Here is a 12,842-nt window from a genome sequence, read left to right on the forward strand (position 1 = left end):
CTCCTTACTGCCATTTTCAGAGTGAAACATTCAGGAAAAAAAACTCAAACACGAAAAAATGTTTGACTCCTAAGAACAGAGGGAGCACAATATGTATATAGAGGGATATTAAAACCCAATATAATCGCAAACCTTCATCAGAATCCGCACTGTAATGAAACAGCTTTCAATCTTCATACCAAAAAGCTTAACGATATCAACTATTATTTATTTTTCCTGTGATTAATTATTTTCTTATCAGGTGTATAGGTCTAGAGTTTAAAAAAGGTACCCCATTCCAAAAAAAAACAAATGAATAATAAGTGGCTCAGAAGTCGTTACCCCTCCAGGGCATTAGATGGCGCATTCATGTACGACGACGCCCGGAACCGCCGCCGTGGAACGGCTGCACAAGCTCAACCGCGCGCGATCCCAAACACACACACAACCATATATTCCTAATCACCGAAATCCCGCCTACTTTTCTACGATTGGCCAATTTTCCGGTTTTCCTCTGTTCCGATTGGCTAATCCTTCGCGAGCATGAGCAAGCAGCTAATCAGAGCCCGGGAAGCGCGGGCGCCCTGTATTAACACTAGAGAGTATGATTTCTGCTTATACCGTGCAACTCGTATATACAGAATATAATTGTATATTCGTAATATAAACCCGGTTTCACGAAAACGAAGCATTTGCATGCAAGTAGGTAGAAATAGCTCGTTTTTTTGCCTCTTATTTATCCCTGACTTTGGCTTTGCTAGCGTGTTAGCCGTTAGCACGCCCGCCATGCGAGAGCAATAATAGAGCAGGACTGAGAAACAGTTGATAGAGGTTGGGCCTTCTTTTTGGAGCTAAATGCTGGAATTTGTGTTAAAAATCACAATTTAGTGGCATTTTTTCAGCTCAGGGTGACGTTTTTATTATACTCCAACATGGCGGAAAACGATGCCGAGGTAAGAATATCGCACGCGCACCAGACCTCTCATCAACACAAGCTGTTTATTGTTATTGTTTATTATTTATTGGCTTGTTTTCTGACCCTGAGGTTAAGCTTGAAATAATACATTTCCCTATTAAAGGTTTATAGTCCTCTTATTGTTGTTATTCAGCAGCAGTGATACAACAGGGTGGATATAAAGCCTTACAGTCACAATGGCTTGGAAAAGGTTACAGCTTTAAGTAAACACCTCGAATATGTTTAACTCAAATTATTTAAGAAGTTTTGGGTGATTTTGGGTTTTCCTTCCTTTTTAATTGAGGTTGTTCGTGCCCAAATACTTGTTTACCTGCAGCTCTGACGTCATTCTTTGCCATTGCAAAACTATTTGGACACCCGAATTTTTCCAGCACTTCTGTGCTCCTGGTTATTAAAAGCTGTTATTACATGGATACAACGTGAAATTTTCATTTGGACTGCGAGATTTGATCCTGTTCAAGCCTGAAAATCCCCCTGTGCTAGATATGCTTTACATGGGTAGGATTGGAAGATCTCCTGCTATAGAGCTTCAACTCCTCCTCGCATCACCTACATATTTACCTGACTTTACTAACACCCTTGTGGCTGATTGAACACACATCTCAACAAGCATCCTCTAAAATCTAGAGGAACATCTTCCCCTAAAAAGATTGGAGTGAGTTACAGTAAATATGGGACTAGATGTGGAATGGGATAGTCCAAAGACGCATCTGTTCGGGTGTCCACAAACTTTTGCCCATATAGTGTATTTGTTCGTACTAATAATATGCGTAAGTAAATTTGCCCTGGAAACAGCAGGATTAATCACAAATCGAATTCCCAGAAGGGTGTCCAGCGTTTTCTTTCGTCTTTCTTTAGCATCTCCTCGCTTCTGGAATATGGGGTATGGTGGCTAGACGGAAGTCTAGACAGAAGACAGATGTGTTGAAGAACTTGTTTTCTAAACGGTACATTGGAAAAACAAAAAACACTCACTCATAGTAAAGCATGGCGGTGGAAGCGTCATACGCCGAGGCTACATCTTTAATTCTTGGACTAGGGCTCAGTTGAAGATGAAGGAAGATTTCCCTTTCCAGCACTATAATTACCTCAGTGTGAGTCAAGATGTGAGAAATCCCTACAAACTTGCACAGAATGACAGTGTTGCATTACATGGATGCAAAAGGTGCATGTCTGCTGTATCGGGGTAAATGTGGGGGGGGAAAGATCTGTCGTGATTTAAACTCGGTTTTCTGGGTATTCTTGCCTTGTCACAGAAATGTACAGTTCTACCAGGGGTTACAGTCGGACTACGTGTGCCATATTTGTGCATTTCACATTGAAAGTTCTCCCTTTTAATAAGAGTGTTTTCTCCTCTCCAACCCCTAGAATCTGAGCTCTGTCGAGGAAAAAACTCCGAAGGAGACCAAACCATCATCAGGTAAACAAAAAAAAAAAAAATAAAATAGACCATTAGATTTGCAGATTTTCTGTTCTGGAGGTACATCGATTATCTGGATTATCTGCAACGTCCTCAGGCGGTGTAATTATCAGGGGGACAGCAGGTGCAAGAAAGATTGTTGCCATCTTTTGAAGGCGGAAACGAGGCGCATATTGAAGAAATATGACCTGCATATTGGTTTAAAGTGGAGGTAAAATATTTAGTGGCCCATTACAAGCGACAAAGTTGTAGTCTGCTAACTAGTATGAAGATACTGCTTTGTTTGTGAGTTAGGAAACAAAGCAAAATTGTAAATAGTGCCAAACGTTATTGTATATTAATATGCCAACAACTTTAAAGATATACAAATGTATAAATAAACATTATAAATATATAAACAAGTTTGAAACGCCTATTTTTTCTTTTGTTTTTGAGACACGTCCTTTTGTTTTTATGCAACAAACTAGGATATTTAACGCCATTACATGGACGAAACAAATGTATAAATGTCCAGATGTTCCACTTTATCATCAAAAAGGACAACAGTTTGATTCCTTAAACATTCAGCTGTAATATTTTGTCATGCCTCCTGTAAAACGACCACAGGTGATCTTCACTAGCTGGAAATTGTCTTGTTTTATATTGAAGTCAGTTCCAATGAGCCGAAGTTCAGATAGAATTGCATGGTGTTGAGGTATGGAATGGTTGCCATGTTGGTTTCTTTCACCTGAAATAAGTCTCCAACTATCCCTGCTCCAAAACAACCCCAAACCTTTGTTTCCACCTCCGTGTTTGACTGTGGGGGTTTGAAGCAGTCTGCTAACATCTTCTGTTCTCTGTCTTACATGAGTTCTTTATTTTTTATTCATTTATACCAAAATGTCCAACCTTTTTCGTAGTCAATTACTGTCCAACTATCAGGTGGATTTCGTTTCAAACATTCGCAATGTTCCATCAAACTGAAAACGCGAATTTAATGTTCGAATCTTTTGAACCGACCGTCGAAACACGTTTATCGTTTCCAGCGGCCGAGATTCCGAAATCCGATTCGTCCAAGCAAGGCGTGGAGGAAGACGAGCTGGACGGACTTCCTGTTTTTGGAGCAGTCGAAGATGAGGGTGACGTGGAGAGCAGCCCTACTCAAAAAGACAAGCAGACCGACGGTCGAGATGAGAAGGAAAACGGAAACGCGGTCGCGCTTGGAGATAACGATGCGGGTGAGTGATGTTCTCGAAAAAAATAAAAACATAGTATTTTGTTTCGTTTAGTTCTTATCGTCCACACATCCTGACACCTTTCTGTTGTGCTCCTCATTGAAGATAGTTTTATTTTTTCCTCGTATTTGGATGTAGTTGGACTAATTAAAATTATAGTAATTAATATAATTAGTATCAAAGGTACAAAATGGCATACAAAGAAATTGTATAGGTTCCACTCTATGGACAAAAGTTTATGGACACCTGAGCATAAGATTTGCAGGTGCTTTTTGAACATTATATTCCACATTGAATCCCCATTTGCTCTTATAAGAACCTCCACTCTCCTGAGTGTCGTGCAATCATTGCTCCAATTCATGCCAAAGGTATCCAATAGCGATGAGTTCCGAACTCAGTAGCAGGCCACTCATGATCTTCCACTCCAACCAATATAAACCAGATCTTCATGCACCTGAGCTCTGTGCACAGGGGCTTCTGTCATGCATTGAACAGGTTTGGGTCTGCTATTTCAAAAGCAGGAAAAATTTTATAGAATTGTGTCTCCGACATATGGCGGGAAAAGTCAGGCGACAATACAGTGGACTTTTGTCTATATAGTGTACCTTCTGGTTACATTCAACTCAAAGTCCTATTGAAAACATTATTACAAAAGTCAAATATTAAACTTCAGCCACAAATAAAAAAAAATTTCTGAGGTCCTTGGTATAAAAAAAAAAAGTATAAACATTTTATATGGTGTTTATTAAGTGGTTTTATTTTTGGTTAATTGCAGGCGAAGGTGTGCAGAGCTCTCAGGTGGAGGACAGACCCTCCCAAACCGAAGGCAGTGTAAGTTACAGTGTTGCACTCGCTGGAAGTGACGAGTACTTAGAAAAACGCATGTATTGATTTTCCCTGATTCCTCCAACAGGCATCGTCACAGGAACCAGGTGAAGGAAGCCAAAAGGAAATCCTTTCCTCTCCTTTGAAAAAAATAAAGGATGAGCCCATAGATGAGGACTATGACAAAGCGCTCGTCAGTTCTGCCAACTCTGATATCAGTCGGGTTAAAGAGGAGCTTGAGAACGGCGATAACGAGGTACTAATCAAAAAATCTAAATGGAGGTTCTTGCATAGATGAATCACAATAATTGAAAGCAAGCACCATGCTGCAATGTTCATTGAAGCGTATATGTTGTGAAATGCACCATGAAACAATGCACCTCAGAATTATTGGCACATTATAAGCAAAATGTCAAACCCTTTGGTTTCCCATGACTGCATATCCTACTTTAGACCAAAGAGCTTCAGGAAATTATGTAGCCTCAAGGAAAGTGGATTACTTGTGGACAAATGGGCGAGGCCTTTTATATATATTTTTATTCCCCGAACGTTCGGATCCTGACCCACTTACAGCCTGTGGAACGTTGGCTGTTGCCCATTTTGCACTTTCCTTGCAAGCAGCACAAATCTGTTCAAGCGAATGCTTATGTAGAGCCGCTATCAACTGTTAAATATGTTTACATTTATGGCATTTGGCAGACCCCATCCAGAGTAAGTTGCTTAACATTTTTCATGCGCTAAATACGTGTTTATGGCCAGCTTTAAAAACATGCTCCACTACCTGTTTTACGCCGCCACTGCCCAGGGCGTTTTTAAACGCACTGTATATAAAAAAAATATACCTCGCAGTTTCCTCCCAGTTTTTCTATTTTTCATTCTGCAGCGCCTTCTGTGTTACCTGTCCAGAGCACTCCAGAGTTTAGTGGTCAGTAATAATTGTCCGTGGGAAACACAGTGCTCAGTGTATAGTTAAATGGACTAAAGAAAGCTTTGAGGCAAATACATTTTTGCAATTATTTGTAATTAATTTCTAGAGTTCCTCGAGGAACTCTTACAGCCCTGATCCAGAGTGACTTTCAAGTGAGCAGTTGAGGGATCAAGTCATTGTTTAAGAGCCCAGTAGCGGCAGCTTGGTGGTGATTTGATCCCAGCAACACATCCCAAGCACAAAAGCATGTGACTGAACATTTTTTTTGGTGTATTCACCATTCATTTGGTGCATTTTGCTGCACTTATGTTCACTACACTGTATGTGGCAACGGTGCAGCTGAAATGAGGAAAGTGGTATCTTATTGGGTATCTTATTTGCATCCAAAGGTCATGAGTTCAAATCCCAGCCCCACCATGCTGCCTCTAAACGAGTGGAACAGTGGTGCATATTTAGGGTCAAGATGGGCAATAAAACACTGGGTATATACTACAGTTTGACCTGCTTAGAAGGAGTCAGCATGTCTCACTAGACCACATTTCTTGCATAGATGTTTTTGTTTTATTGTATTTCAGTCTTTGGTTCCTTTGGATGAACTGAGGATCAGCTCTGTCTTTTCTGTTCGAGGAAACAGTGATTCCATTTCTGGTGAGTGAGCTGTTCAGCAAATTTGTGATTACTTATTATGAAATTATTCTTAAACACAAGCCGGAAGATTGTTTAGATGAACGATTTTCAAGAAAAACTATAATTAAACCAACCAATCTTACTGTGTCTGCATGACCTTTTCCAGCTCCTGTCACAGCCCCACAACCCGCCCCTTTCTCTGCTATCACTCAGAGAGCTTCACCAATCAGACCACCTCCTATAGTCTTGCAAGCTCAAATGCCACCTCATTTTCAAGCACACCTCCAGCTTCAGCCCAAGACCTTAGCCCAGCTTCAACCCCATCTGCAGACTCATCTTCAGGCACAGCTTCAAACGCATCTCCAACCTCAGCTTCAACTCCAAGCACAGCTTCAAGCGCATCTCCAAACTCAGCTTCAGCCGCAACTTTCGCACCAACTACAGCCACAACTCTCGCACCAAATCCCTCTTCATCCTCAGCTCCCGCACCAGCTCCAGCCGCAGACCCCACCTCAGCTCCAGACACAACCGCCGTCCCATCCACAGCCCCAGCCCACACATCAACTCCAGCCCCAGCCCCAGCCCCCTCCAGGTCCGGTGCGAATCTGCTGCTCAGGCTGCTCTAAGGTTCTTCAAAAAGGTCAGACTGCTTTTCAAAAAAAGGGTTCCAATCAGCTCTTCTGCTCTACTGTGTGCCTGACTGGATTCACGCTGCCTCCGGCACCCAATATTGCCCCGAAGAAAACCTGCCACCTTTGTCTCAAGTGAGTCACATGTAAAGTGAATTAAACTTTAGATGCATGATATCATTCTCATCTCCCCCTGCTTGCACAGTTCACCTTTCATTTTTCACCTTTCATTCAGCTTAAGTTAAACAAATTAAAAGAAGAACCAGGCATTTGAAAATATGTATGTTCTTTTATTTCCCCCCCAATTTATCTCCAAGGGTTATCGGGAATCCAAAAGACTTGATAACCGTTCCAGTTGACTCAGCAAACAACCTGAAGGAGTTTTGTAGCCTGTCCTGTCTGAGCATTTACAAGTCGAGAGTTGAAGGTTTGACTGAAGAGGAGTCCATCGTTAGATGTTCCGTGTGCAGAAATCCCAGTGAGGTAAGCTTCAGGGCATCTTCGATTATTCTATGAAAAATCCAATGAAGAACAAGGCTTTAATACTGTGTAGCTGTGAGTCTTGAATTACAGTCCACTTTAAGATGTCTTCAGCAGTTCAGAGGATGGATGGATAGAAAGAAAGAAAGAAAACAAATTTAAATGTCCTTACCTAGTGCAGTTTGGAATCTACCAGAAGTGCAAAGAGTAGCATTTTAATAAACCAAAACCTGCAGATAAATAGTTATATGTACAGCAAATAAAAATAAAGGCTCTGGCCATTGAAAGATGTTGACATACAGTAAGAATATTTATGTATATAAAGTGAAAAATTTACATTTAGAATATGCAAAAGTGTATGTAAAATGCAATATATCTAGAAAAATTAGATTACATTTACAATATGAGGTGTATATTGGATGTTTGTTCACCAATAGTGGATTGCTGGTACTGTGTGCGATCTGCAAAATTCCATAAAGATAGTTTTTCCGGGTTTCACTTACTCAAAATAATATCCACAAACTCACAACTTTGGTTCCTCACAGTTTTACATGATTTTGTGCTCCCTGCTTTACCTTATATACTTTACCTCAGGAAGGGATCTCACTGAAGTGGTACAGGTCTTGAATTAGATGTATTTAGACCAAGGAAAACTTTTTAATATCCAAGACAAGAGGTAAACAGAGGCAGGGTTGGGAACCAGTGTGGCACCCGACAACGTAATACGGTCGCAAGGTGCCCTGGTCTGACTGTGATTCATAGATGCACATGCTGTTTTATCCACTAGAGGTCTGTGCTTTAGTGTCTTGTCTTAGTCGTTTTGTAATCGCTGAATGCTCGAGAAACAATTCCCTGCAAATATCTCCTGGGAAATTAAACCATAATGCTATTTCCGAAATGTGCTTCCAGCAAGTGTCCGTCAATGAGAGTAGCATTTTCAAATATACTAAAGTTAAAACCCCTTGACATGCGCATGTCTGGCTAGGAAATTTGTTTTTAGAGCAGCATATGTAACAGTATATTTTTGCATAATATAATATACATTTAATATAAATTTCAAAAGGGAAATGTATTTTTTTGCTCCAACAATATTCTAGATATACATATATATATATATATATATATATATATATATATATATATATATATATATATATATATATATTATAGAAATTAATATTATATCCATATAAAATGTTGTCGATTTCTTTCTCAGATTCAACATGAAGTGAATCACCAGGGTGTTCTGCACCGACTCTGCAGCGACGAATGCTTCTCACGTTTCCGCTCGTCTAAAAGACTGTCCATGAGCTGCTGCGAGAGCTGCGGCAACTGCACCGTCACAGGAAACTATCACCTCGTACAGATAGAGGACGCCATAAAGAAATTCTGCAGCCCTGCCTGCATCACCACTTTCAAACAGGTTCAGATTTACATGTCTCAATTTAGGCATATCATTTTCATAGAATTAGTACATCATATACGCTATATAAACAAAAGTTTGTGGACAACTGTTTTTTTTTTTTCTCTATTTACTGTTCCACTCTTCTGGGAAGATGTTCCGCTAGATTTTTGGAGGGTAGTTAGGTTTGTGCTCATTCAGCCACAAAGGTGTTAAGAGAGCCACTCGAGATCTTTCATTCAAACCCATGTAAAATAGATCTTCATGGAGCTGGCTTTGAGCACATTGTCATTCCAGAACAGGAATGCACCCAAAGACAATCCTATACAACTTTGTGAAAACACTAGGAAAAACTATGTGCACCTGGAAAATTCCGGTGTCCCAATACTTTTGCCGTATAATGTAAATGTGCAGTTTGATCTTAAAACTTTTATTGGTTCAGCAGGGTTTTTTCGAAAAGTTACAACCCAAATGTTTTATGGTTTTAGTTAATTTTAATGAACTCCATCATCCTTTATTTTAATCAGAAGAGTTACTTTAACGTCCTGGCTCATCGGGTAAACATCTGAATCCTTTTGTCGCCTCACAAACGTTTGTTCCCTCTACAGAAAAGCGGTAAGAGAGTCCACTGCCCCTGCTGTCAGGATTTTAAAGCTATGGATCAGATGATGGAAGGCACGAACGCACAGGGAGTCATCGAGTTCTTCTGCTCCTCCAGATGTGTGGCTAACAGCCAGGCATCCTGCACCTTGTCAGGTTAGTGTCCCAGTAATTAGCATCCCAGTTTTTAAACTGGGAATTGTCAATGGTCTTGTGTAAATTTTGTCTCAGGAAAAGATATGAGGTTTTTCTAAAAAAAAAAATAAATAAATAAAAATGTTAAAAGTTCAATATACCAAATTAATTTAATTCATTACAACTTTTGTAAGTACATCAAAGAAATGCTCTCTGTGTGTAAGATGCCTGATTACGTTATGCGTTTAATGCAGGTGCTTCATTCCCGTGTACAAATTGCCAGAAGTTAGCGGTTCCTCAGTATCACTTGGCTATGTCTGACGGATCCATCCGGAACTTCTGCTCATATGAGTGTGTCGGCAGATTCCAGGTAATTCACACCCGTTCAGAAGAAATTATAATGGGTACCTAAACACTATACGGTGTTAATCTCAACCAAGTTCCTACAAAACACTTCAGGGCTTGTGAACAAGAAAATGTGTTTTCAAGCACGGTTCCTGCTCGTTTTGATTTCAGTTGTTTCTAGGTCTGGATTAGTATTGGGGGGGGGGGGGGGGACATTGAGTATTGGAGAATGTGTTTCTATACCATTGCCCCATTTGCTTTTCTAAAATATAAAGTTAAGATTTTGAGGGAAAAAATATTTCATTATTTCACTTTAATAATGTGTTATAAAATTATTGAAATTTGTTAGTGAATACAATTTAAAATGTTAGTCCTAACGTTCCAGAACATTCGGTCCTGCTGCGGATTCCCAAAGGGATTTTTAGATAATCCGCAACTTGCTGTTAGTTGGGTTCCAAATGAGAACCCACAAATGTTCCCAAATCGAGGGTTGACTGTAATAATAATAGTAATAATAATAATAATAATAATAGTAATAATAATTGTGTGTGTGTGTGATTTTTTTTATTTATTTTTTTTTTTAAATTTATTTTTGTATTTATTATTTTTTTTTTTTTATAAAATAAAAGACTAAACTAATCCAGATCCATTTGAAAACAGCGTTTCTGTGTAAAAATGCTCGGCGTCCACAATTTCATTTTCAACCATTTCCCAAAACATAAGACTCTTTGACTTGCGCCATTTCCCCCTTCCATTTATTTGCTTTCCTGCTTTTTGTAACGTTGCGTCGGTGTCTAAAGATGCGTCGTCGTTTTCGAAACCCTCATTTTTTTCCATCCACTTGATCCATTTTTCTAAACGCTACGTTTTTGTTGACTGAAAACGCCGTGTCAGCGTGGATGTGGAGTTAGAAGCAGACTCTCGGCCCTAGACCGGATTTGCACATCTGTGATTGGTTGTTACATTGTGAGGTAGCAGTTGCCATGACAGTACATGCGACTAAACACATGAAAAACATCAGAGATTTTAACGTAACGTATGTTATATGGAATTTCAAATTAATATTTCAGATGTTAATTGTTAAAAGTCTGGAATTTTGAACTGAAAAATGTCACGGTTTTGTGTGGTGTAGTCATGACAACAACTTGAGAAACTGATCTTTATTGACAACAAAACGAGCTAATTCAAATTATACAAAACAGTTTTCCTAATGCTGTCATAAACCTACACAGCCAAGAACAGCAACATGTACGTAATGATGTTTTGCTGTTATTGCTATCTTGCAGCAGGACGGAGGACGTTTTTTGTCTTTTTTTTTTATTAATTCGTTCCCGATCGATTCCACAGCACCCTCTCCATGACCTACTTATAGAACAACAGAGCTCCTTTAGCCAAAGTCTTAGGATCTGAGCCTGTCTGAGCGCTGAGTCTTAGAATCATCTCATTCAGCAGTACTTGAACTTTTTCAGTTCAGTATTATTCTGAGCGCTTTTAACAATGAACACAGAGATAAATGTTATATGTAATTTGATCATGTTAATGAATATAATGTCAATTGGTTTTAGTTTTGAAAATTGCATGTAGTAGAAAATTAATCATTGAAGCAGTCAGATTATTATAGTCAGACTTCTTTGAACAACCGAGATTGGTGGTTAACGACTAAACCCCAATATTTTGCTTGTATGTGTGAGAGGAGATTCTTATAGATTATAAGAAATATTATATAACACTTTTTCTTTTCTTTTCTATAATATCTATACGTTGTCTTCCAGGAGCGGCTGCAGAGGTCCTCCCAAATAAACGGAGGGTCCTATCACAGTCCAAATACGGGCCCCCAACCTCCCGTGCCTCTTCATCCATCTTCAGTGCCTGCTTCCGTTCAAAACACCTCCCCGCCGTCTGTGCCTGCTTCCCGACCGACAAACTCGCACGACCCCCAGCAGCAGGCAGAAGCTCTCGGACCTGCCAAACTCACCTGTAAACAGTGCCAGAAACAATTCAGCTCGAAACCCGAAGTCCTTCAGTTTAAGGTAGAGCTCTGGGCATGGAGGGATTCACTTTTATATGTATTTTAATGCAAATTTTCTGTGTGTGAAATTTATTGTTTGTGCAACAGAATCACACGGGCCTCTTCTGCTCACGCCTGTGCTGCGACATGTATAAAAGGGAACGAGACGTCGGAGCGGTTTGCGAGTACTGCAAAGAAGAGAAAATTGCCAAGGAAATCGTCACGTACGACAAGCAGCCGCGGACTTTCTGTTGCGAAGGTCAGGCTCGGCTTTGCTCCCATTTATTCTCGTTCTATTATTAGCAGCACATCAATGTATGTATTTATTTCTTCATTTATTTATTTGAACATTACGCATGATGTAACACTGCAGCATCGGTGCAGGGTTTAATTATTTGTTGGAGGAAACCAATAAAAAAAAAAAGGCGTGAAATAAATATGAAATATAAAATTGTACGGATAATAAACTTGATAAAGTTTATTTGTTGAAATGTTAAATGAAATGAGACACAAGTAAATAATGCTGTAGATAGTTTTTATATCTATTATTTATAATAGATACGACCTGGCAACCACATACGTGAACATCGCATTTTTGGTTGTGTGCACCATAATACTTCATTCTTTGTAACTGGGACCTTTTGAAAATAAACGTGGACACTTACACTGCCATCTGGTGGCGTCGGAAGAGAAAATCACGTTGCATAGAAATTTCAACATGGCGGAGAACACATCTGACCAAAAGGTCCGCAAGGTAAAATATCTGATAACATTTAATTGTTGGTTCTTTTCAAGTGATGTATAATAGTGTTGTATGATTTATATGGCATGCAAATGTAAAAAAAATTTGTAACCGTAAAGATTTACCAGGCTGCTAAACTCGAGGTCCACGTATGTGGACAATGGAAAGACTGTTTGTGAAAAATTTGTTAGAAAACATCAATTTACAATTGTTTACAACAGTATAAATAAAATGTAGTACATTTAGTTGATAATTGCTAAAAAAACAATTTTAAAATTATTCATGTGTGATAAATAAAATAATTAATAAATGTTAATAATTCATGTGATAAATAACTTGATTTTTATTAAAGTTTTTTCATGATATCATTTCCAGGGCATATTCCACTGTCAAAGGTAGCCTTCGTCTTCGACAACATTGTCTTGCTGGTGAAACGTCTGGTTATCGTTCAGGTCGTACCCTGTACACGTAGACTACGAGCCAACACCACAACCAAGCTTTCAAGGACAACCCAAGTAAAGACGAGGAGCGC

General features: G+C 39.3%; 1 protein-coding gene across 3 annotated transcripts in view; it reads left to right on the plus strand.

Moving 5' to 3' along the window:
• The first annotated feature begins 327 nt into the window (after positions 1 to 327).
• The window catches only part of LOC310731048 (zinc finger MYM-type protein 4), a 39,014-nt gene continuing 26,499 nt past the window's right edge, over positions 328 to 12,842 (plus strand). Inside the window, exons 1-13 of one of the 3 annotated variants that reach the window (XM_083550347.1) lie at positions 328 to 932; positions 2,324 to 2,375; positions 3,401 to 3,592; positions 4,365 to 4,420; positions 4,503 to 4,670; positions 5,918 to 5,990; positions 6,136 to 6,733; positions 6,916 to 7,081; positions 8,295 to 8,501; positions 9,089 to 9,236; positions 9,470 to 9,585; positions 11,333 to 11,590; positions 11,677 to 11,827. In XM_083550347.1, coding sequence (XP_083406473.1) covers positions 912 to 932; positions 2,324 to 2,375; positions 3,401 to 3,592; positions 4,365 to 4,420; positions 4,503 to 4,670; positions 5,918 to 5,990; positions 6,136 to 6,733; positions 6,916 to 7,081; positions 8,295 to 8,501; positions 9,089 to 9,236; positions 9,470 to 9,585; positions 11,333 to 11,590; positions 11,677 to 11,827 — 2,206 coding nt within the window. In that variant the 5' untranslated portion in view covers positions 328 to 911. The remainder of the gene's footprint in view (positions 933 to 2,323; positions 2,376 to 3,400; positions 3,593 to 4,364; positions 4,421 to 4,502; positions 4,671 to 5,917; positions 5,991 to 6,135; positions 6,734 to 6,915; positions 7,082 to 8,294; positions 8,502 to 9,088; positions 9,237 to 9,469; positions 9,586 to 11,332; positions 11,591 to 11,676; positions 11,828 to 12,842) is intronic. The other 2 variants (XM_083550348.1, XM_083550349.1) reach the window with 2 other exon arrangements.

This window comes from Silurus aristotelis, assembly GCF_946808225.1.
Source record: "Silurus aristotelis genome assembly, chromosome: 9".
NCBI classification, from domain to species: domain Eukaryota; kingdom Metazoa; phylum Chordata; class Actinopteri; order Siluriformes; family Siluridae; genus Silurus; species Silurus aristotelis.